At 41.0% G+C, this 26,767-nt stretch overlaps 1 protein-coding gene across 5 annotated transcripts in view; it reads right to left on the reverse strand.

Annotated features, from left to right (window-relative positions):
* COL6A5 (collagen type VI alpha 5 chain) overlaps window positions 1–26,767 on the reverse strand; it is a 130,548-nt gene that overhangs the window by 71,330 nt on the left and 32,451 nt on the right. For all 5 annotated transcript variants that reach the window (XM_057316005.1, XM_057316004.1, XM_057316007.1 and 2 more), the window contains exons 2-7: window positions 19,521–19,616; window positions 17,697–18,296; window positions 11,930–12,562; window positions 6,610–7,170; window positions 2,845–3,399; window positions 46–621 (exon numbers count right to left, since the gene is read on the reverse strand). In XM_057316005.1, the coding sequence (XP_057171988.1) occupies window positions 46–621; window positions 2,845–3,399; window positions 6,610–7,170; window positions 11,930–12,562; window positions 17,697–18,296; window positions 19,521–19,587 (2,992 nt within the window). In that variant the 5' untranslated portion in view covers window positions 19,588–19,616. The remainder of the gene's footprint in view (window positions 1–45; window positions 622–2,844; window positions 3,400–6,609; window positions 7,171–11,929; window positions 12,563–17,696; window positions 18,297–19,520; window positions 19,617–26,767) is intronic.

Consider the following 26,767-nt stretch of genomic DNA (forward strand, 5'->3'; position numbering starts at 1 on the left):
CCTTCTATTGCTACCCCCATAGAAACTTTAAAAATCACAACTTACACTCATGTGCATTGATACACATACTTTCTTGTAGAGGCAGGTAAATATCTTCCAGTTTGTTGAAATTATCTACATGGAAAGTCTTGCTTTTATTCCCTGCCATAGCCTCAAGTTCAAGTTGGTCAGCCGGTCCTACACCCACCGCGTAGATATCAATGCCTCTGTTTCTTAATTTCAATGCAGTCTCGTTGAGCAGAGTTCGGTCATGGGATGCCCCGTCAGTGATGACGATCAGCATCTGCTTCACATTTTGCTGGATGCGGCTGCCATATTCCTCTGTGAACATTATGTTCGTGTGGTCAAGAGCCCTGGCAGTATAGGTATTCCCTCCGGTGTCCCTGCGCCTCCTTAGGTGCTCGATGACTGAGGATCTGTTTGAGTATTTCCCAAGGTGGAAAAGAATCTCAGGATAGTCTGAGTATTTGAGAGCTCCAATCCGAACTCGGTCGCTGCCAACATCTGCTTTCTTCACCAAATGGATAGTTAGAGCCATCATGTTTTCTTGCTCTTGTGTGTTTATGCTGCCTGAATGATCCAGCACAAACACAATGTCCAACACTTTAATATTTTTACAATCTGAAAGAAGAAGAAGGCAGGCATCACAATCTTTCTGCAGTGTATTCTACACAGACAGCTGAGAAGGGAGAGCAAACCATGAAACTACTATGGCCCAGACACTGCATCTCACTTGTTAAGGTGGCTGTTGCCATTTTTCAGAGTAAGAAGCTGAGGCTCAGTGATGTACAACTTGCCCAGATCATGATTCCACGGACATTGTACTTGACAGTGACTCTTTTTTTTTTTTTTTAAGATTTTATTTATTTATTTGACAGAGATAGAGACAGCCAGCGAGAGAGGGAACACAAGCAGGGGGAGTGGGAGAGGAAGAAGCAGGCTCCCAGCGGAGGAGCCTGATGTGGGGCTCGATCCCATAACACTGGGATCACGCCCTGAGCCGAAGGCAGACGCTTAACCACTGTGCCACCCAGGCGCCCCTTGACAGTGACTCTTGAATGGGTGGTTCTTAAGCCACACCACTCTGCTCTCCTAGATCTCATTAGACATGTGATGCGTTTTCCTAAGCAGGCTTTCAACTGAAAGGAAACGTCAGAAGGTAGTTCAGTATCAATATATTGGTGAGATATGACTGATGTTTGCCAAACTGGCCTGATGTTTTAAGAGCTCAGAGGCTCCCTGTATTAGCTGGGATTTTTCTCCTACTCCCTCTGGCTCCAGCTGTCTTTTCAGCTTCTGCTAAGCAAACTCTCCCGTGTGCACCATGCCTCTCTGCCTTCATTTGTGCTCCTTCCCTCACCTCCTGAATTAGAACCCAGAAAGGCCCCAAGTAGGGGGACAGCTAAGGCCTATCACCTCTCCTCAGCCCCAAGCTCTCCTCCACACTGGAAGTCAAGTGAGCACTCTGGATAGGTCTCCAAAGTGTGGGGGTTCTCTCCCCTCTTTCTCTTCCCTCAGTACCTTCAGCACATGCCTTCCATAGTTTCACTTTCTCCACTTTCTACCTGCATATGGTAACTTCAATCCTTATTTCTGGCAATGAGGTCTCAAATTCTCAAGTCTAAGACGCTTTGGATGAGTCCAGACTATATCCGTAGGAACTTGGAGCCATGACGTGACTTGATGTTTATGAGTCGATCTGATGTGCGAGTCAGCTGAAATTTCACATAATGCTATAGACAGGGCCTCCACAAACATTGTGTTTATCCAAATGAAGAAATACCAGGAAGAGCTCCATGGATTTCAGAGGTGGGGTTGTGGCCTTAAGGCCAACCTGTCTTAGAATGTCCCAACACTACCAAGAGTTTGAGAATCATTGCCACTTGAAGCTGTTAGGAGAGAAATTGCAGTGCCACTGCCTAAAAGTCAGAGTTTACACTAAGATATTTTGTTAACTTTGTGAGAATTTCTCACCCAGAATTCTGAATAATATAGCCCAAGGGAGGTCTCTTTGTTGCCAGGGGAACAACATACAACAAATTTACCAATACTTCAGTATATTTTCTTAGCTGTATCCAAAACACAGATAAGGGCTCGTGGTAGGTTTAAAAGCACAGGTATTTTTAGTCTTATGTGTGGATTTATAGCAAGTTCTCATCCAAGAGCCGTTAAAGTTGATGGACTCAAACTGAAGATTGCTTGACACAACTTGAAAGGCACTACAGTTTGTGTGAGATAAAAATGATGATCTTGAGCAATCATTTTTAAAAAGTAACAAATTAAAATTTTCCGAAGGGATAGATGCACGAGCAGCCAGATGTAAAATACCTCACTGATAGAGGTGGAGAAAAATAAGGTGAAGGAATGAAAATACACATTATATTTTTAAAATAAAGAGGATTTTTTGGGGGGAGGGTATGCTTAGAATATTGGATTTAATTTAATTAAGAGGAAGATAAATTTGTATTTCTAGTTATTTACCACTTGACAATGATTACAGGTAGGCAAGAAACAATTCTGGGGAATCATTTGGGATTAAAAACTTCCTCTGGAAAATCTAGGTATGCAGGTAGTAAAGAGCTGGAAGTTCAATGGAAAATTCTGCGACCTTTTTGGAATAGATTTGAAGTCTTCACAGCCAGAATACTTTATTGCCAAACTGGCTGACAAGATTGTTAAACTGGAATATTTCTGGAGGTCACAGATGTTTTAATACAACATAAATAAGACCAAAACTTAACACCAAAGTCCAGACAGAGTCTAAGCCCGTGGTATAATCCACTGTTCACCCTATGAGGTCAACATCTCAATCCCAGAGTCCTGAAGGATAACAGTGTCACTTACCATGGAGAGCACATACACGAAAAATGAGTTTGCTTTCTATTGTCTTTAGATCATCAAAGTTCTCAACTTGGAAGACCAGGTTGCCATCCCCACTGATCTCCTCCAGCTGCGTCCTATTGGCTCCGTACACCCCCACAGAGAAGATGACCACGCCTTTGTCCCGAAGAGCTTTAGCAGGGTCTCTCACAGCATCTTGTGCTTCTCCATCCGTGATGAGGATAAGAAACTTTTTCACCCCAATACGGGCCCCCCTGGCGGGGGTGAAGTATTGATCTACAGAGATTAGTGCGTTTCCGGTCAAAGTGTTTTCGTCGATGAGAGACATTCTGTCTATTGCATCAGAAATTTCGTTTTGTGTGAAATATTTATTAAGCTGGAATTCTTCCCGAGTTTTATCACTGAACTGAATGACACCAATATGAGTTCTGTCTGGACCAATCTGAATCTTAGCTAATAGGCTTTTCATGAAGGTTTTCATTTTTCCAAAATTTTCATGTCCTATACTGCCAGAACTGTCCACCAGAAACATGATGTCAGCCTTCATGTCTTCACATCCTGCATGTCGTCAAAAAGACCAGAGATGAGCCAGGTTGACATGATTTTCAGAATATAGACAGTAAGACAGAAACAAATGCATTAGTCAGAAAACATCAAAAATTAACTCAAGCACCTGCTACCGCATTTGAAAATTTTATCTGCTGCTGTAGTGGAGGCCTGCTAACTACAACCCTGAATCAGAAATCCACCAAATTATTATCCAAGAAGTTTAAAAGAGAAAATGCCACCTCCAAAGCATTTATCCATCATTCATTTATTCATAATTCTTGAGGTCTATGAAACGCCAAGCATCAAGTTATGGGTTAAAGGTTGCGATGATGATCAAAAAAAAGGAATCAGAGAAAAAACAATCAATTCCCTACACTCATAGGACTAATATTTCAGGGTTTTATGCATAATGTAGAAACATAAAATTCTAAGGAATCTTTATATAGCATTATTTTCTTGGATAACTTAAAATGATTTGATGAACACTATAAATCAATATTAAAAATTGGGGTGAGAAACTTTTACTAGAGATAATAACTACGTTAATAAGCACATAACATTCAGCATGGACTGTTCCTTTATTTATATATAAAATTTGTAGATATGTTACTGACTAGAAATGGATGTATTTTTGTATACATATATATGTGTATGTACATGAATCCACACATAGAAGACCAATTTCTATAAGCCATAGGAAAAAAAAAAAAAACCAGAGTTACTAATTCATTGTACAGGTGTGTGCGTGTACATCTATCTCTCTATATATATACAATAGGTAAATATATTGTTAGCATGTATCTCCTTGGTCTACCTGCTGAAACTGCCATTCTCTTAGCAGTCCTTCCTTCAACACTCACAGAGTCTATCCCATACTATTTGAAAATAAACAATTAGCATTAGTCAAAGAAGAATAAAACAATGCTTATTATTTTTTAATAGTTTGTGTAAGGCCCACCAGGGAACATCAAAACCACCATTTAAGACTCAAGCTGGGGCCATCTTGAAAGTCATCAATAGAGAGGTCACTAAATATATTTGTGGCCTTGGCAAGGCCCCACTGCTGTGAAGTGTGGAAGCCTCCCTTCCATTAAACATATGTAAAAGGAGTAGACTTTTACATGTGGTTTAGTATTCACAGGGTCTACCTCCTTTTATCTGTTTGTGACAAGACTTCTTCCCATCCTCTAATATCTAGTCTCCCATCCTTCTATGTCAATATAGGTTCAACTAGACAGATGATCGCCCAGGGAAAGACCATATTTCCTAGCCTTCCTTGAAGCTACATGTGGACCTGTGACTAAGTTTTGGTCAATAGGTACGAGCAGAAGTGACTTGCCCACTTCTGGATCTTAACATTAAAACAATTGGGTGTGGTGGGCTCATATGGCCCTTTCTCCCTTTCCACAAATGCAAGGTGAAGAGAACTAGAGCTTCACTTTTGACCTAAAGATGGGAGCTATGTGTTGAGCATGGAATAGCCTCTCTGCTAGAACTGCACCACTCACCCTGGACCATTATACAAAAGAGAAATAATACTCTACATTGTGTAGCTTGGGGTCTTTTCATTACAGTCTCTTTTCTTCCCCCTAAGCAACAAATACACTGTGTCCCGTTCCATCTGCATCTGCTCTGAGACTGGTCAGTGTTTTTTCTAGGTCCTCAGGCTTCGGTTCCTTAGTTTCCCTGTCTCTGTAGACCATCTTATGGCTCATTTCCTTGTCCATAGCTTGTCTCCTCTTTCAGGTGTGCCAGTGTTCAGGCACCAGCCCTGCAGCAACCTGACCCACAGGAGCTGTCTTGCACCTCCTCACGCTGGCCCAGGCCTGTCTCCCTTGAAAGGACTGAGATACAGCCTATCTTCCATTTCCTGGAATCCTTTTACTTCTCTTTGCATCAACCCCAGGAAACGTTGGGGAACTTTTACTCTTGTACTCTTTCTAGAACATCCTGAAGACCCAACTACTGTCCATAATGGGGAGAACAATGAACAATTTTGTGATTTAGGATTTTGCTGTGAGCTCCACTTATTTGCTTATCTATGTTTCTTTTTTCTTTTCTGTTTTTTGCTTTTTTTACATTGTTAGCCGGCATATAGTACATCATTAGTTTTTGATGTAGCGTTCAACAATTCATTAGTTGCATTGCTTATTTTTTTAATTTTATTGACTCAGAAAATCCCAAAACTTTTTCACTTCTGTAAGTTCAAATAAGTGAGAATTCTTTTTCTTTCTCATCAGTGAATACCTTAGCCAACTTCTACAATAGCTCCTTTTTATGTAGCAGTTACGATGTGCCCACGTGCATTATTTCAAGTGGTCCACACGCATTATCACCTTCAAGCTTCACTATAGGCCGGCATATAGGGATCAAGACAGGTAGACAGTATGTAACCTGTTCAAGGTCCACAGCTAATAAGATTGGGGTTTGAACTTTGACTCATTGACTCCAGCATCCTTTATCTTAACCAATAAGTTAACATGCCTCTCAGCACATGAAATTTTCATGTGCTAATACTAGCAATCAACACATATCATCTTTAATTAGTAAGTGGCTATTACTAATAAGAGAAATCACAATCAGATACAGGACTTTGCAAATTGTTCTTCCTACCTTTTGTTACATGATTTTTAGTCAGAACGAAAATGTAAATATGTGTTTCTGTTACAAATAAAAATAAGCAATTATTATATGTGTACTAGATATGCATTCATAATAGAGAAATGATGGTTGATGTGTATTATGCTAAACCTATAAGGATTCTAGGATGTAGGTGTTACCCTTGCTTAACAGATGAGGAAGTTCAAAGGTCAAGTAGGAAAGTGAGTTGGATCCCAAAGCCAGAGCCCGTTTTCTTTCCACTGCGCTCATCTGCTTCAATTAGCGCATGCGCATACACATTCACACAACACGCACACACTGCACACACAGAATAGAGTCTCTTACACGCCACACCGGTGGGCTTTGTCAAGGCCACAACACTCTTAGCAACCTTCCTACTTATGACTTTCAAGATGGCCTCAGGGCATCTGTCTACCGAGGGATTTTCCAATCTTGGCAATTGGTCTAAAGGGGCTGAATCCCTCCCTAGTGATAAAGGAAGTTAGCAAAATGTTAACCAGACAACCGGTCACATCCCTTCTCTTCTCAGCCTGGCTATTAGTCTGCCCGAAGTACCTAACTAAGTATGGGAAATAAAGCCTTTTTTGTTTTGCTTACCTTTTTCAGTGCAGATTTTGTGAACCACTTCATTCTTTATGCTTCTTAAAGAATCAAAGTTCTGCCCAAAGCTAACCCTTTCTTCTCCCCCAGCAATTTGTTGGAGTTGTACTTTGTTAGCCTCCCCAATGCCAACTGCATGGATGATGACTTGCTCAGCCCTTAATCTCTCAGCAGGCTCCAGGACGTCATCTGCGGACCTCCCATCAGTCAGCACAATGAGGTAACAGGGAACCTGGCTTGTCCTATGCTTCTTATCTTCTTTTATTATTGACAGCGTGAAATTCAGGGCCTCCCCGGTATAGGTGTTGCCTTGGAGCTGCTCGATGTTCAAAATCGCGTTCTTTAAGTTCACATTATTAGAATTGTCATTGATGTAAAACTCCACTCTCATCTTATGTGAATACTGTACAGCTCCAACCTGAACTTTGTCTGGGCCAATGCTGAACATTCCTGTCACAGCCAACATAAATTCCTTGATTTGCTCGAAGTGTTTTCCCTGTATGCTGGTTGAGCCATCAATGAGGAAATAGATATCAGCCTCTTTTGTATCTATACAGCCTGAAAAAAAAAAAGTGTAAATTGCATTCTTCGTTAATAATAGAGACTCTGGGGAGAACTTTGCAAGAGGGTTTGTAGAGGAATGTGAGGCCATGAAGTTTCTAGAGAATGAGAACTCTTCATTATTTGCACAGGGTCTGCCAGCTTCATCAGACCTGCTCATGCACATTTTCTCCTTTGAAATTCACAACATGATGGGAAATTGAAACAGAGTGGCACCCAGTGCTTTGTCTCAGGTCACACAGCCAGTTAATTAAAAGGAAAGACCAGATTCCCAAGTCACCAGGCTGAAAGTTAAATTGTTTTTTCTAGTATTGACATGTGGCTTTTTGGACAGTTTATACCTTAAGAAATGGAATGGAGGAGATGACTTACTGCTCTTACTTCCCCTATAACCTCTTCTTCCCGGAGCAACTAGAATATGGCATTTAAAACTAGAACCAGATCATATTACTCTTCTACTTAAGTGGTTGATCATTGCATTTAGAATTTAAAAATAAAAAATTGGCCTGAACTTTCTCCCTGCTTTTCTCTCAGACCCTATTGCCAACAATTCTTCATCTTACTCACTGTGCTCTAACCACGCCGGGCTGCTTTCTGTATTTTTGAAAGTGCCCCAGGGCTTTTGCACTTGCCCTTCTCTCTTCCTGGAATATTCTTCCCCCTAAATATTCACATAGCTGGTTCCTTCTTATCTCATCATGGATATGCCAACTCAAATGCCAGTTCTTCAAAAAGGCCCTCTCTTCCCCTCTAGCTAAAACAGGTCAGTCGTTGCCTATCCTATTACCTTATTTTCTCTATGATACCCATACTTTTTGAAGTTATCTTATTCATTTGTTCATGAGCACAGACTGCTTCCTGCCACAGAGTGTCAGCCCCACAAGGGCAGAAACTGCTTCCTACTCTGTTTCCACCTAGTACACCTGGTACATCACAAGATTTCAACAAAAAAAAATTTTAAATAAAAGAGACCTCAATGTTCCTTCCTTTGTTGAGTAGATTCTACGAAAACATGCTTTAACTTTACTAATTGTCTATTTACAGCTCTATCAACTATTCACTGAAATCGGGGAGCAGAAAGAGCATACTTTTAAAAGTTAGGTTATTTGTGCAATTATCTGGTTGAGTATGTGAAAAGATCTTTAAAATACAAAATAATTTAGTCATTTCACAATATTTTCTTTCTTGACAACTTTTTGGGCAACTTGTAACTATTGACACTACTTCAGGCTATGGGGAGTTGGTCCTTAAGAAATCAGAAATACTGGAAATAATTTGGGACCTGAGAATTACACTATGAAATCACTACATAAAATATTATGGCAAAGATAAGCAGTTATCTGAAAAAGATAGGATTAATCTCAGACCAGCAAAACTTAATAGCAACCAGAATGGATTGATTTATATACCTAATGAAGAAGAATCAGGTGTTTTTCAAATAAAGACAGTGGTGGTCAGCAATGAAGAAGAGAAAAAATGTGAGTCACGGGGGGAAACCAAGGCAATGACCACCTAGCCCACCTGGAGCTGTGCTGTCCAATACACCAGCCACTAGTCACATGTTGCTCTTAAAAGGTAAATTTAAACTACTTAAAATTAAGTAAAATCCAAAAATCAGCTCCTTAGTTGCACTAGCTGCATTTCAAGTGATTCACATCCTCGCGTGGCTGGTGACTATTATATCCAACAGTGTAAATATAGAACGTTGCCATCATCACAAAATGTTCACTTGGACAATGTTGAAGAAGAATGTGTCCCCTGGCCCAAAAGTCTCACCTGTACAGTTACACAGAGATAGAGAGAGATATTTATATTTTGACTTTAAAATAGAGTCATTTACCTAATTGAATGACACTAGACTTTCAGTCATAAAACTAATTCCGTTGCTCTGATTCTGCAACCTCCAGCAATCTCTTGGTTTCAATTTAGCTTCTCAGTATGCGTGGCTATCGGGAGAGAATGTACTTCTCAGAGGACATGAACGTCCCGGCCCCTGCGCACTAATAATCCTCATCATAAGTATAACTGTCACTCTTTCTCTATACATCAGTCTCTTGGTTTGATTAACGTGAGTCTTTCCTTGATTTAATGATATCTGACTTAAAAAACTGGGTAACTACTCTGTGACAGATGGGGTGGATACAACGACTAAGTCAGTATAGGTTGGTTCTCCGTATTTGACCATTCTGAAACTACAAAGCTGGCCATCACACTCTGGGCCATGGCAAATTCACTAAGGTCAAGGTTCTCAAACATTGCTAACTGTTTAGAGAGGTGCTTACTAAAATGCAAGTGCCCAGGCCCTACTTTGAGACTGATTCATTAGGTTTTGGGGAGGGCTTGGGCCAATGAATTAGAAATAAACTCCCCAGGAAACTCTGGTAAGTTTGCAGCAGACACTGTTGGTGCTTAGCGTGTATCTGCTCAAACTCTACCATTTCTGTGCCCACTGGCTCCTAGCACTCTCACCCTAAGGGCTCACACCTGTGTCTGTTTGTGGGCAGGTGGCACTCAAAGTGCTGGAACCCTCTTTGCCTGGGACAATTCTAAGGTTTAACCTGCATTGTCTCTAGAATGACCCTATAGAATTGAACCTCCGTGGGACTTGGCTTATCATCCTTCCCTTCCTGGTCCCAACCCCACTTTCCTACCAATCTCCAGTTTTTCCTGTATATATTTTCTAATATATCAATTTCACACAAGGCCTTCTCTGACATCTACTTCTGAGGAACCCAACCTGAGTCAGGTACAAATTTTTGAGAGTCACCTATCCCCCTTACATGGCCCTTGCCTCTAGCCTTGGTCCCATACCTTCCTATTTAGAATTTCTATAATGGAAATACTCATTTTTTTTTTTAAATCACATCACTGCAAACTCTCCAAGAGAGACCACACTACACATCCCTCCTATCCCCTCATAGTTGGTACTGCCAAATTCCAGTTCCAATTGTTCAGAAGCATTTTATCCACAAAGGAAATGTGTGAAGACAGCAGGTGTCTCAGAATTAGGTAAACACAAAATCACATCAAGTATTTCTTGGCATGTACCTTTGAAAAGAGCTTAGGAAAACTACAACACATTCACAGTGCATCTTAACTAGAATATCTTCACTAGAATGATGGAAGACAAACATAATAGAAAAGATCAAAAAGTACAAAAATACTCATGGTTGTGTGTAAAGATATAGGAGCAAGGATGATATTATCCAAGACTTTTAGATGGGAAAAATATATGTAATGACCTATATATCCAACAGAGTAGAATATGTTAAACTATATTCCATTCGCACCATGGAATTTTATTACCAACCTAAAAAGAATGTTGCAAAATAATATTTAAGGAAATGGATGAAAGTTCATGATACAAGGTTGACAGAAAAGTGGGTAAGGAAGATAATCCTAGTTATCCCCAGTATTATTGTCTCCTCCTATACTAATCGAACCCCGTTTTTACCAACGTACTTGGCCGCCCTAAATAAAGACTACATTTTCCAGCTCCCATTTTTACAACTAGGTGTAACATGTGACTAAGTTCTGGCTACTGGGATGTAAACATAAATGATATGTGTAATTTCTGGGAATATCTTTGAAGAAAAGGAGGTGGAAGCCTGCCCACTTCCTTCTTTTCCATCATTCTTGCTTGCTGGATATGAATGTGATGCCTGGAGAGATTATCTTGGACTATGATCTGGCAATAAAAACCACAAATGGCAAAAAAATAATAATGTGGGAAGAGACAGCGTTCCTGAAACTTTGGTATACCACACCAGCTCTGTCTACCTACCTTAGGACTTATTTATGAAACAGAAAAAATAGTTTCATCCTCATGGCTAACTGCTGTTTTTATTTCTGTTGGTCACACCCAAATGTAATTGTAACTGATACAAATTACACAACTGTATATTCCTACACTGTATGATACAACAGCCACCAGCTACATGCGGCTATCAAAATTAAATTGAATTAAAATTAAATGTAAAATTCAGAAAAATTAAATAAAATTCAGATCCTCAGTTACACTAGCCGCATTTCAAGTGCTCAATAGCTACATGTGGCTAGTGACTGCCTTACTGGACAGAGCAGATGGAGAACATTTCCATAATCACAGAAAGTTCTGTTGGACAGCACTAACACGTGCAATGCTATACCATCTTTCGAAAATGTGTATGTGGGCACCTGGGTGGCTAAGTCGGTTAAGTTTCCAACTCTTGATTTCAGTTCATGAAATGATCTCAGGGTCATGAGACTGAGCCCTGCATCAGGCTCCACACTAGACTTGGAGCCTGCCTAAGATTCTCTTTAACCCTCTCCCTCTGCCCCTCCCCCTCCTAAATAAATAAATAAATAAATAATAAAAACAAAACGTGTGTGTGTGTGTGTGTACATAAGTAATACAGAGAAAGAAGAAACCAAAGACATGAGAAATAAATGTTAAAAATGATTTTATCTGAAAGACAGGATTATAAATGATTTCATTTTCTTCATGTTCATCAATATTATTAAACTATAGTTAACACTACTTTTTTACATTTTATTGAGGTACAATTTACACACTAAAAAATTCACCTTTGTAATCATTTGATGATTTTTAGTAAATTTATAAAGTTCTGCACCAGAACCAAAATCTAGTCTTAGAATATTTCCCTAACTACTAAAGTTCTGTCATGCAATTACAGTCAGTCCTCACTTCTGCCCCTACTCTAGGACACGACTCATATTACTTTTATAATAAGAAAGTAGTTTTTTTTAAACATACCAGTTCTGTCAAGGTCCATTTGCTCAGCACGAGTAGAAATTTGGGACCAAATTTCATTCCGGAGCTTTTTCTGGAAGTTTTTACTGTAAGTTTCCAAGTCTGCATAGGATTTGAGCATGGAAACCATTTGTCTTGGAGGGTAAGATGCTATTTCTTCTAACTGGGTTTCGTCAGCCCCTTGGATGTTCATGCCGAACACAGTCACATCCTGCAGCCGAAGTTGTATTGCGACATCACGCACCTCATCGGTCGATGGTCTATGAGTGACCAAGACTGCGATCTGAGGCACTCCCTGTGCCCTTCTGCTGCCACTTGACTCTGAGAAGGCTTCTAGCCTCATCTTCTCAATGGCAGCCCCAGCATTGGATTTCCCAGCCTGGACAGAAAGCTTCTGGATTTGCTCCTGAAATTCATACTGGGTTGTGCTTGAATTTAGAAGGGAAATAGTGTTTGTTCTATCACTGTAACTCATAAGTCCAAGGCGTGTGCAGTTGTACCTCACGTCCATGGAGGCGGCAATGTTCCTCAGGAAATTCTGCAGGTTCCTTAAATTTTGTTTTGTGCCAACTGACTCATCCACTAGGAATATGAGGTCAGCTAATGAATCTTTCTGACAGGCCACTGGGAAGGGAACTATGGAGAGAAAAAAAGAGTATGAGGATTAGTACAAACCACTGGCCCAGAGTGAGAAAGGTACTTTCCAGATTGTCAAAAGGCATTACTGAAAATCAAGGTAGTCGTGACAGTTGTAGTTAGCATTATTCTCTTTTAATAAACAACAGATAACAGTTCTGAATGAGACTTACAAGGTCACTGACTTCAGAGTCTTTGCAATAATGTTCCTTCTCTCTGAAAAATGCTTCTTACCAACTTTTCTATCACTCCCCACCACCACCACCATCATGATCCTCATGACCACCATCACCACCAGTATGACCACCCCACCACCAACCACCACTACTCTCACCCTCACCACCATCACCACCCACCAATGCCCTCACGTCCACTTCTACTATCACCACAACCATCAACAACCAACAACCACCTATACCTCTACCACCACCATCTCTACCTCTACCTCTACTACTACCAACAACAATTACCAACCTCCATCACTCCCACCAACCACCACCATCACCCTGACCACCATCTCTACCACCATCACCACCTCCATGTCCACCACCACTCTCAAGTGCTAGGATGCAGGGATGGTGTAATAGAAATATCTCTGACCTTGGGAAGTTCACATTCTATGGGGAGGACAGATTAACTAGATTATATTATTTCAGTGATCACAAGGAACTAAAACAAAGTAAGTCAACTGAGTTACTATTCTGGGGATGTGGGAAGAGGATTAACTTACTTGAGATAAAAAGAAGTTAGGGAAGACCTCTCTAAGAGGATCGCATTTGGGCTGAGGTATGAAGAGAAGGATTCAGCCACATGTTCTGAAGGAAGAGGAATTCTGGCAGAAGGAACAGGAGCAGGTGGGAACAAGCAAGAAGCCGAGTGGCTGGTGACTGTGAGTGAAGGGAACAATGATGGATGAAGCCAGAAAGAAGCAGCGCCTAAGTCATATGGGAGTCACACGATCTTAAGTCTTTAAAATATCACCCCAGTTGCTGAGGAGAGATAACAAATTCAGGGATATCCACTAAGAAACAATTGCCCTAGTCCAGGAAAGAGATCATGTTTCTTGGACAAGGATAATAGGAGGTAAGATGAAATGACAGGGTAGTTTTGATACATGAATTAGAGGTAGAACAGAGAGGGGCTTGATGATAAATTGGATGCTAACATTAAGAGACAAAGGGGAAGTGGTCAAAACTGGTTTTTGGCATGAAGAACTGAGTGGATTTGGCAGTATCTTGGAATACCAAGACAAGGAAGACAGTAGAAAGAACAAGTTGCAAGGGGGATTCAAGAGTTCCATTTCAGTCATGCTAAGTTTGGGATATTATTGAAGATGCCAGGCAAGCAGTTGGTTGTATAAATCTGGCATTCAGGGAACAGTACACCATATGCACAGAGAATGCCTACTCTAGGCACAGGTGAAGGAACTATATCTGTGGAAAGCATAGCCAAGAGATAAGCTCAATCTTGCCAAGAGCTACCCATTAGGATTGTGAGCTCTAGAAACCAGAAGATATGTCTTATCTCTCTCTCTCCAGTACCTGGTGCCTAGTGAGAACTCAAATTAAAAATAATTCTCATAAATCTACCAATGCACTCTGCACCCCACACAGTTAGCTAAAACAAACTCCCGGCATGACCTACTTGGGGAAGTATTTATTTGCAAATAGCTGTTACTATGAATAATAGTAAACTATGTGCCAAATGCCATACAAACCATCTCACCCATATCAAGGTAGGCACTGGTATCCTCACATTATAGGTAAGGAAACTGAAGCTCAGAGGTTAAGTAACTTATTCAAGGCCATTAGCAGCCAAGCCAGAGTCTGAATCTAGACCTCACTGACTCTGAAGTTCTTTCTCTTAACCTCTAAAGGCAAGAATAGTATCCCATCAAGCAAAACCTTGTTGTACTACATTGCTGTGAAGTAAATTAGGAGAGAAGCACAAAGCAGCACACGGAACCCTCTAAGAAGGTGGTAAAACCCCAATGTCCTGCAGAGCAGAGACTAAGCAGCACCTATACAGATGGAGGATCTCCCAGACCCCCAGAGTAGATGGTTACAGGAGGGTTTCTTCTCTGAAAGAAGAAGAGCATAAATCCTAAGAATTTGCTATTTCTCCAAGGCAGCAGGAGGAGAGATCAGGGGAGTGGAGGGAAAGTGATTCCCTGGTGTCTCAGGAGCAACACTAATGGTGGTAGAACCTTGTAAATACTCACTAAAACCCATTTCCTCTTCTTGGGCATAGAGCTAGACCTGACTTCCCTGCCTCACTCGCAGTTAGGTGTGGCCATGGGACTAAAATCTGGATAATAAAATGTGAGCAAAAATAGTGTGTGTCTCTTCCAAGCTTATCCCATAAAGATCCCATGAGTGATCTTTCATCTTTTTTTCCCATCCACCAGCTGTATAACAATCCCCAGGGCATCTTGGAAGTCACTATCCCTAGGGCACCTCGGAGTCATACGTGAAGACAGAAAAGCCACCACCAACCCAAGTATCTGAACAAAAGAGAGACAGCTGGTCACCTTGACCACCAGCCCTACAATGTTACAAGGGAAATAAACTTCCTATTATTCAGGGAATCTGTTTGTTATGAAAGCCTGAGCTGGTCCTACTACAGAATCAGGCCATAGCTATAGCCATGGAATTGGTAATGGTGGAGCAGAAAGGAAGTTTCAAGGTCATCCCAGCTGCCATGACTTACAAATGAGGATGCTGATGCAAGGCTCAGAGAGATGATATCACTTCCCCAAATTCACACAGGCAGCCAGTGGCAGTGTCTGGGTCTTCTGACCTGTGTTCAGAGCACTTTGTACCACACCAGGTGGTCTCCTTGAGTCTTAGAACTAGATAGTACCTGCTCAGAATGGCCCATCATCACCAACTGAGTGCAGAGGCAGCCAGGAAAATCCATTTTGCCGGGAACTCTTTCTACTTTCCTCTGGAGAGAATGGTGGGAGCCTCTCATGAATACATTACACTTATTGAGCGCCTCCCTGGGGCTGTGCACGGGCCTGTTCTGCCTGCCCATCAACACCTCATGGGCAGTTTCCTGTCTCAGTTTACCCATTCCTTCCAAATGCTGTCTGGGATCACCTGCCAGGTAAACGATTTAACTCAAGAGTCTTCTGTTTTGAGGTCTTCATGGAGCACTCACTTAAGACACAAATAAAACATTTTTCACGTGAGACATTGTAAGTCACGGGGTCATCAGTATTCCTCCTTTTGGCCTAGGGGATCAAGAATGCAAGCAGATGAGGGGCGCCTGGGTGGCACAGCGGTTAAGCGTCTGCCTTCGGCTCAGGGTGTGATCCCGGCGTTATGGGATCGAGCCCCGCATCAGGCTCCTCTGCTATGAGCCTGCTTCTTCCTCTCCCACTCCCCTTGCTTGTGTTCCCTCTCTCGCTGGCTGTCTCTATCTCTGTCAAATAAATAAATAAAAAATCTTTAAAAAAAAAAAAAGAATGCAAGCAGATGAGAAGGAGGTCTTTTGCATTTTTGTGGGAAATACAGGGATTTTCTGGGGCTGACAGGAAGGCGGATGTGGCCCCTGGTGGTTTTGATGGGTGGCTGCTTAGAGATAAAGCTGAGAACCCGCATCCCCCAAGGGAAACCAGCTGCAGGGACTGAAGTAAGGTGTTGTTCTCGAGCAGCTATGCGCACGACAGGCATCAACACGGATGATGGAACCTGAGAGGAAGCGTCTGTGCTGCCACAGGAGAAACTCTTGGTGACCCTCAGAAAGTAAGTTGCGGAAAATTTTATGTTGGGGGATGTGATAGCTAAGGGGCTACATTATACAAGAAAGGGTGCTGAGTCAGTTCAATTTGAGTCATTCACGGGTCTTGTTCATACCCATAAGCTTGTCAGAAAGGGATAAAGAAAGGGGGGGTAATCAGAAGGGGGAATGAAGCATAAGAGACTATGGACTCTGAGAAACAAACTGAGGGCTTCAGAGGGGAGGGGGGTGGGGGAATGGGATAGGCTGGTGATGAGTAGTAAGGAGGGCACGTATTGCATGGTGCACTGGGTGTTATACGCAAGTAATGAATCATCGAACTTTACATCAAAAACCAGGGATGTACTGTATGGTGACTAACATAATAAAAAATATTATTATAAAAAAAAGAAAAGAAATATTTCCAATATTTCTTCAATTCAAAGATCCAGTCTACTGTCAAGTATACTAGTATTTAAGGGCAGCTCTTAGAAATTAAAAAAGACATGTAGCATTAGTGCAAGATACATCCTAACATCAAAAATGTTAAAATGTGGGGAAAGAAGTGTGTCTTAGATGTGAAAAATAGAAGCACAAAATGATGGCATAACTGAGAGGGGGAAGGAGTCAAACTCCTGGCCTTAGCAGGTCCTGACACTCATTAGAGAGATTTCACCTGTAAGGAGAAAGAAACAGTGCAGGGGGGATCAGCCCACATAGCAGATGGAGGGCTCAAGACCGCAGCCCGCGGTTCAGCTCCACTGTACAACCGAGGGTATACTCTTCTCCGTCCGTCTCATTTGAAAGTTATCCTTCCCATTCTATGTCGCTCTGTACCAGCTGACAGGCACTTACCGAGCATTCACCATGGGCCTCACATGACGCCAGGACTGTGAGGTAGAACTTCTTGTTTTATCTGTAAGATGTTCATTTATTCCCTTATTAAGAAATACATAGAATTCTAGCTCATTGTCAGGCACCATGTAGGCCTGAAGAATACAGAGATACATGTAAGTGCCCACTTCTGCCCTCAACGTGCCACCAGCTCATTGGTGGCGGGGCCCAACACAGAAACGAGTCATCATTCACTCTGGAAGTGCCTCTGTCATCAAGCATGCACAGGGAACTGTGAGACACAAAAAGGAATTTGAAAGGAAAACCGTCCAACAGGATAGGACAGTAGGGCTGAGGTTTAAACGATGTCAGGAGTCACCCAAGCTCTAAGAAGACGAAGGAGCGCAAGAAGATGCCCGTCGGTGAAAAGGCACAAGCAGACACGGCAGTCGGAGTGGACAGGGACGTGTAGAAATGTCCAGGCCTTCAGCGCCGCGAATCACAGAAAGCAGAACCCGAGCTGCAGGAGACGAGGGTGCGCGCAGAGCCGCCTGCATGGGACCCAGTCCTTCCTTACCGTCTACACTGTGAGGGGCCGCTCCGTCCCTGTACTGGGTGGCCTCCTTGATGATCTGCGTCATGTTTTGGGAAAACGCGTCAAGGTCCCTGGCCGACCGGAGGTTGAAATGAAACCGAGAGGTGGCCATGGCCTTCAGCTCCTCCTCAGAAGCACTCTGCAGCCCCACGGAGACGATTCTCACCCCGTCTTCCCGCAGGGCCTTGGAGGCCTCTTCCACGTCATCCTCGGACTGGGCCGAGGCCAGGACCACCAGAATCGGGGGAAACTGCTTCTTGTCCCTCCCGCCGGCCGGCGCAGAGAAGAAAGTCCTGTGCGCCTCCCGGAGAGCGTGGCCGGTCCGCAGGGAGCCGCCAAGGAAGCCGAAGTTCTTCTTGAGGTGGTTCAGCATGGGGTTCCTGCTCTTGAACGTGGCCAGCTGGAACTCGCTGTGGAGCCGGTCGCTGTACTGCGCCAGGGCCACGCGGTACTTGTGGGCGTCTACGGGCAGACCGCTGACCGTTTTGTGAATGAACGCTTTCACGAGGGGGAAGGACTTAGTTCCCAGCTGGTCGGAGCTGTCCACCAGGAACACGACATCCGCATACTCAGGGCCCGGCTCTATTGAGATAAAATGGCGACAAACCTAAACAAGGCGGTGGCTTGTTCAGCCCTTACATCTGAGACCACAGTGCTCATTGGAGACTGTGTCCTCGGTTAAGAGTAACTCAGAATCCCAAGGAAAGTGTCTTCTGGAGGTCAAACAGAAGAAACTCTACTGGCTTTTGTGAAAATATCAAACAAGAGGACTTTTGTAAAGTGAAGCAATAATTCTTTTCCTTCTCAACTCGATACCAGAGACATTTTTTTTTTCTTTTTTTGGTTGTGGAACCCCAAACTCTGATAATATATAAAGAATAAACAAGAAAGCCTCCCAAGTGGCCTGTGGATTAAGAGTGACTTTTAGAGACCATATCAAGTAAGCAGGTGTCTTGGGTTGGAGAGTTGAGGAGCAGATCTGAGACAGGGACTGGGGGAGGGGGCAGCCTTCACTGAGGAGAAGCAGGATAAGAGGAGAGAAGCAAGGCACCATATTTGCCTGATCTGGGAGGACTCTGGAGCATGTCGCTGTCTGAGGCAAGAGGGCCAGTTTGTTATACTCCTCTCTCAGTCAGTCACTGGCTGCAGACCATCCCCAGGAATTGCAGGGAAGGAGTGGAGGGCCACTGGCACAGTCTCCTGCATTAGCTGACTCTAGGAGAGCCAAGCACAATTCTCCTGAGAAAGTGGGTCATGTTTGTGAGCCGTTCCAGGCAGTATTCACAGCAGCTGGGCTGGGGGTGGGAGTGGGGGTGGGGGGCGAGTGGGGTACCAGCCTGTTAAAGAGAGTCTGGGCCCAAGGGAGGCACCACCAGCATCCACTTTAGCAGTCAGCCACCTCCACACCAGAAATGAGTGATGTGCTGCTAAATGCCTAACAATTGTTCTCTTTCCAAGTAACTCAGAACTTTGTCAGGAAATCCTGGGAGGCAGACTGACCTACAAAACAAATACATTGACTCCATTCACAGAGACATGGAACATTGGGACCTAAGCAAATCAATGAATAATTAAAGTTCTTCTAGTCAGGTGTAGCATAATTCTTGCTTTTGCCCCCGGCTTTCTGTCATCTTTGAGAGATTAAGTTTGACATTGCATGCCTCCAACTACAATTCAACGCTGTCTGCTTTGATTTTTTTAGTAAATAAATAAATCCTTTGTTTCTATGTATTAAAATAATGTTAGTTAAGACACAAAAATGTTTCTTTTCCTAAATGATAATAAACATAAAATGTGTACCGGTACCTGGACTCTGATCTGCCAGTGTTTCAGTCCAAAGGGTTAAGATGAATATAATTAGCAGGCTCTTCATTTTGTTAATGAAGCTTTCTTGCTTTTATTCTGTAAAAAAATGTTATTTACAATATGAAAAATCTCATTGTATAACAAGAACTAACTACTGGAGAATCTGGGTTAGAACACAATTCACTTAACAAGTACCTGTCAAGTAATGCCAGGTGTGTTTAAAATGCTCATTAAGCATTTGGAGTATTTGCTGCGAACAGAGAATGCTAACGTTTGCTGTGTCCTCACCATGGCTTAGATACTTTTCTCAGTGCTTTACGAGTACCATCTAACTTAATCTTCACAACTGTCTTACGGGGAGGGACAAATACTATGGCTATGTGACATATAAGGAAACAGCACAGCATGGCTTGGTAAACGGTAGATCCAGGATCCCAACCCAGACAAGGTGACTGCAGAGCCCAAGCTCTTAACCACCACACATACGCCTCATATGAAGTCTGTGTCCTCACAAATCACATATTTTTACTTTTTTTTAAATATTTATCTATTTATTTTAGAAAGAGAGTGTGTGTCGGTGGAGGGTGGGGAGAGGTGGAGGAAGAGAATCTTCAAGCAGACTCCCCACTGAGCATAGAACCCAACATGGGGCTAGATCCCATGACCCATGAGATCAGGACGTGAGCTGAAACCAAGGGTCAGGCTTCACTGACTGAGCCACCTAGGCACCCCCTTAACCTTCTACTTTTATGTCAATAATGACTATCGTGTGTGTTCACACCTTGGCTACAAAAAGCCAACGGCTACCCATGTCTCTTTCTTCATGAAACCCTTGTGAAAACTTTTCTCGCATTTCAGAGATACTCGGTTTTACAAATTACTTAAGCTCAGCATTTCTTTCCATGCAGCTCACAATCAATCAGAAATCTTCAGGGGACATTGCAATCTTTTAGAAATTCCATCGATTCAGAGTTGTTCTTTATAAAGAGGAAAAGAGATCAAATGACCAATATGCAAAAATAGAGCTGCCTTGAGTGAGATACCAAAGGTGTAAAGCTGGGTTTTTTCTAGAGTTGACTTTTCCAGCAGTTCTTTTGAAATTGCTGATTATTAAGGAAGGTTGAAAGAATCAGTGGAATCTAGATTTGGAAGAGACCCAATAGATCATTAAGACTAAACCCTTATTTTGCTAAGGATGGCCTAACAAGACTCCCCAGTAGTTAGTGGCTGAATCACGTCAACAATGACTTAAAAATCTATATTCATCATATTCTAACATACCACATATTTTACTTATTCATTAATTTTAGTCTTGAGATAATTTGCATGCTGTAAGATTCACCCTTTTAAAGTGTTCAATATATTTTAGTATATCACATTTAATATATCACAGATACATCCATTATCACTAATTCCAGAACAGTTTCATCACCCCCCCCAAAAGGAAACCCCATACCAGTTAGTGGTTACTCCCCATCCTCCCTTCCCACTGACCCTGACGAACAATGATCTACTTTCTTCTCTATAGATTTGCCTGTTCTGGACATTAATATAAACGGAATCATGTAACATATGGCCTTTTGTGTTTGGAATTGTTCATTAACATAATGTTTTCAAGATTTATCTATGTTGTGACATGTACTAGTGCTTCATTCCTTTTTATGGTTAATATTCTATTGTATGAATATATGACATTTAAAAAATCTATTCTATTGATACACTTGAGTTGTTCCTGCTATTATGAATATTGCTATGAACACTTGTGTACAAATTTTTGTGTGGATACATGTTTTCATTTCTTGAGGAAATACTTTGCATAGATTCCTAGGAGTGAAATTTTTGGTCTTACGGTAACTTATGTTTAACATTTTGAGAAGCTGCCAAATTGTTTTCCTAAGTGGTTGCACCATTTTGCGTTCCCACCAGCAATGAATAAAAGTTCCAATTTCTCTACATTCTCATCAACACTTGTTATTTTCTGTCTTTTTTTATCCTAGTGGGTGTAAATGGGTGTCTTACCACGGTTTTGATTTGCATTTCCCTAATGATGAATGACATTGGGCATTTTTTCATTTACTTATTGGTCATTTGTATACGTTCTTTAGAGAAATACCTATTCAAACACTTGGCCCATTTTTAACTGGGTTATTTATCTTTTTTTAGTGTGTAATAAGAGCTCATTATATATGCTGGACACTGGACAGTTATCAGATCTATAATTTGTGAATATGCTCCTCCTACTCTGTGGGTTGTATTTTCACTTTCTCAAGGCTGTCTTTAAGGCGCAAGTAATTTTAAATTTGATTAAGTCCAATTTATTTTTTCTTTTGTTGCTAGGGCTTTTGGTGTCATAGCTAAATCACCATTACCTACTCAACAGTCATGAAGATTTACTCTGATGTTTTCTTCTAAGAGTTTTATAGTTTTAGCTTTTACATTTCGGTCTTCAATTCATTTTGAGTTAATTTTGTATGTGTTTAGAGGTAGGGATATAATTCTGTTCTTCTTTATGTAGATAGTCAGCTGTCCTAACACCATTTGTTGAAAGGATTTTTCTGCTACTATTGAGTTGTCTTGTTATGCATATCAAAAACAAACTTACCATTAGCATATGAGTTTATTTTTGGACTCTTAATTCTATTTCATTTTTATCTATATGTCTATTCTTATGCCAATACCACACAGTCTTGACTATTCTACCTTTGTAGGAAGTTTTGAAGTCAGGAAATGTGAGTCCTGTAACTTTGTTCTTTTTCAAGGTTGTTTTGGCTGTTCTGGATCCCACAGATTTCTAAATGACTTTTAGGATCACCTTGTCAATTTATGCAAAAAAGGCAGCTGGAAATTTTATAGAGATTTTCTCCAACATGTAGATAAATTTGTGCAGTATGACTATTTTTTTTTTAAGATTTACTTACTTGTTTTTGAGGAGAAAAAGAGCACAAGAGAGCACAAGCAGGGGGTTGCAGGGCAGAGGGAGAGGGAGAGACAGAATCTCCAGCAGACTTCCTGCTGAGTGTGGAGGAACCTGACATGGGGCTCGATCTCAGAGCCCTGAGATCATAACCTGAGCTGAAATTAAGTCAGATGCTTAGCTGACTGAGCCACCCAGGCACCCCCAGTATTGCCATTTTAATGATGTTGTATCTTCCAACCAATTAATACAGATTGTCTATGGAAGAGAGAATTTAACTCCTTGCTCCATATTTCAGTAATGTTTTTCAAGAAGAGGAAATAATTAGAACTCAGGGATAAAAGGGAGACCTCTCTAAAAAGCCATGCTGATTTAGGAGTCAATAAATATTCAGAGTTGTATATATATCCTTCTTCTGGTTGGATGTATATTTGGAAAGTGAGACTGGGCTGGAACCAGTGGGTTCATTCGCCTGTGGGTACTAACACCTCAAAGAAGGTATCCTGGGTGGCCCTCCATGTGCAGCTCCACTCCAGCCTACCTCCCTTGGCTTGGCTCCACTCTAGTTCCCTCTTCAGCTCAGGTCCCCACTCTGCAGGTCTTGGCACCAAAATGGTGGAGCAGCAGCAAGTGAGGTAGGCAGGCCTGTCTTATCATTTATTTTTATTGCCTTTCTCTCCCTAGAGCTTGGAATCAAGCTCTGAGAGAATGGGGATTTCTGTCTGTCTTGTTCATCATTATATCTCCAGCTCTTGGCACAGAGGGACTTAATATACACCATTTCACGAATATGTGAGTGTAACTATAGCTCAACTTTGTAGAGGGGGAATTACTCGGTCTAAGGTATGTTTAGGATTTTATGAGTATTGCCAAACTGCTATCCATTGGGTTATACCAATAATCCAATACCCACCCCCCCATAAACAGCATGTTCCATAATTTTCAATTCACTGTCTTTTTTTCCAGCTTGTTGAGATATAATTGACAGATTACATTGAGTAGGCTTAAGGTGTACCACTGATTATTTGATAAATGTATACATTACAAAATGATTACCGCAGTAAGGTTAGTTAACAAATACATCACCTCACATAGTTGTGTGTGTGTGTGTGTGTGCTGAGAACTTTTAAGATCTGTATTCTTGGCAACTTTAAAGTATATAATAAGGTATTATCAACTATAGTAACCATTCTGTAGTATAGTTAATGTAACTACAGATGCAATCATCCCCCAAACTTACTCACCTTATAACTGGAAGTATGTATCCTTCAACTACCTTCACACATTCCAACCCCCCTGAAAACTACTACTCTACTCTGCTTCTATGAATTTGGTTATTTTCGATTCCACACATAAGTGAGATTGTTCAACATTTGCATTCTCCATCTGACTTATTTCATTGATCATAATACCCTCAAGATTCATCCATGTTGCTGCAAATAGCAGGATTTCCTTCTTTTATGGCTAAATAATATTCCTCTGTGTGTGTGTGTGTGTGTGTGTGTGTGTGTCATTTCTTTATCCATTTGTCTGTCAATGACCATTAGGTTGTTTCCATGTCTTGATTATGGTAAACAATATTGCAGTGAACAGGAAGATGCAAATACCTCTTCAAAATAGTGATTTTATTTCCTTTGGATATGTACCGAGACCCATTTGCTGAATCATAGGGTAGTTCTATTTTTAATTTTTTGAGGAACCTCCGTAGTGTCTTTCATAGGGGCTGCACCAATTTACATTCCCACCAACGGTGTATAGCAGTTCTTTTTTTTCTCCACATTCTCACCAACATTTGCTATCTTTTGTCTTTTGGGTAATAGCCATTCTCACAAATGTGAGGTGTGGTTTTGATTTGCATTTCCCTGATGATTAGTGATGTTGAGCACCTATTCATACACCTGGTGGCCATTTGTACATCTTCTTTGGAAGAATATCTATTCAGGTCCTTCGTCCATTTTTTAACTGGATTATTTGTGAGTTTGTTTTTTGGGGGGAAGCTTTACCGGGTTGTATGAGTACCTTGTATATTTTAGATATTAATTCCTTATCAAATAGGTTTGCAAATATTTTCTCCCATTCCATAGGTTGCCTTTTCATTTTGTTGATCATTTCTTTTGTTGTGCAGAAAAGCTTTTTAGTTTGATGTAGCCCTGCTTGTTTATTTTTGCTTTCATTGCCTGAGCTTTTGGTGCAATATACAAAAAATTGTTGCCAAGACCAGTGTCAAGGGGTTTTTCCCCTTTGCTCTCTTCTAGAAGTTTTATGATTTGGGGTCTTATATTTTTAAGTCTTTAATCCATTCGGAGTTAATTTTTGTCAGTGGTGTAAGATAGGGGTCCAGTTTCATTCCTTTGTAAATGGCTGTTCTGTTTTCCCAATACCATTTGTTGGGAAGACTCTCTTTTTTTACCATTGAATATTCTAGGTTCCTTTGTTGTAAATTAATTGACCATATACGAATGAGTTTATTTCCAGGGTCTCTATTCTGTTCCATTGGTCTATGTATCTGTTTTTATATCAGTACCAGCCTGTTTTGATTACTATAGATTTCTAGTATAGTTTGAAATCAGGAAATACAATACCTTCAGCTTTGTCCTTTCTCAGGATTGCTTTGATTATTTGGGGTCTTTTGTTGTTCCATGTGAAGTTTAGGATTGTTTTTTAACATTTCTGTGAAAAATGCCATTAGACTCTTGATAGAGATTATATTAAATCTGTAGGTGGCTTTGGGTAGTATGGATATTTTAATAATATTAACACTTCCAGTCCATGAACACAGATATCTTTCTATTTATTTGTGTCTTCTTCAATTCCTTTCATCAATGTCTTACAGTTTTTAGTGTAAAGATCTTTAACGTCTTTGGTTACATTTATTCCAAGTATTTTATAGTTTTGGATGCTATTCAATTGGGATTTTTTTTTCTTTTCTTTTCCTGAAAGTTTATTGTTAGTGTATACAAATGGAACTGATTTTTGTATTTTTTTTTTTTTTATATCCTGCACTTTGCTGATTTTTTTTCATTAGTTCCAAGAGTTTTTTTGGTAGTCTTTAGGATTTTCTACATGTAAGATCACATCATACGCAAAGATGATTTTACTTCTTTTCTAATTTGGATGACTGTATTTCTTTTCTTGTCTGATTGCTCTGGCAGTAAGACTTCTAGTACTATGTCTGTTGGTTCACAGACCGGCTCCTATACACAGAGGGCAAGGAGAAAGCGAAGAAAGAGGCAGACCACTCCAGATTGGTAGGTGGCAGCCTTAATAAGCAAGGGAATTTACTCATGAGGGTTTTCTTGGGTGGCTGCAAGATAAGTAAATCTCCACATTCACCCACCAGAACCTTAAAAGTTTACATAGAGGCCTTAACTGGGTTCTGTCACATATATTGTCTAGATGGTCTCAACCATACCTTATTCTTTTGAGGTGATGTCCTTGGACAATCCCTAACATGGGAATGGTAGGTATAGCATATATACCAAGAACAGGGTAGAGGTGAGGAGCTTCTGATTGCGTGGGTCCAGCTTGAGAGTCAACTAGAAGTCATGTCCTCTTGGTTACCTACTCTAACAATGTTCAGTAGGATGGTCTTGTTCCTGATCTTAGAGGAAAAACCTTCGACCTTTCACCATTGAGTATGATATGTCATACTCGTCACAGATGGCCTTGATTACATTAAGGTATGTTCATTCAACCCAGTTTGTTGAGGGGTTTGTTTTAATCAGTAAAGGATGTTGAATGTTGTCAAGTGCTTTTTCTGTACCTATTGAAATAATCATAAGACTTTTATCTCTCATTCTACTAATGTAAGGTGTAACATTTATTGGTTGCATATGTTGAATCATCCTTGCATCCCATGGATGAGTCCCACTTGATCATGGCATATGATCCTTTTAATGTGCTGTCCAATTCAGTTTGCTAGTATTTTGTTAAGAATTTTGCACCTGTTGTGAAGAGCACCGGGTATTGTACATGTAAGCATTGAATCACTAACTTGTCCATCTGATACTAATATTACACTGTATGTTAAGTAACTGAAATTTAAATAAAAACTTTTTAAAGAGAGAATTTTGCATATATATATTCATCAGATATAGTGGCCCGTAGTTTTCTTATAGTGTCTTTATCTCAGGTTAATGTCTCAGGTTAATGCCAGCCTTAATGAAATGAGTTAGGGAGTGTTCCCTACTCTTCAATTTTTCAGAAAAGTCTGAGAATTCTTCTCTAAGTGTCTGGTACAATTCATCAGTGAAGCCATCTGGTCCTACACTTTTCTGTGTTGGAAGGTTTTTGATTATTGATTCAGTACCCTTACCCATCGGTCCCTTTCCTG

Source organism: Ursus arctos, unplaced genomic scaffold (assembly GCF_023065955.2).
Source record: "Ursus arctos isolate Adak ecotype North America unplaced genomic scaffold, UrsArc2.0 scaffold_20, whole genome shotgun sequence".
In the NCBI taxonomy this organism is placed as follows: domain Eukaryota; kingdom Metazoa; phylum Chordata; class Mammalia; order Carnivora; family Ursidae; genus Ursus; species Ursus arctos.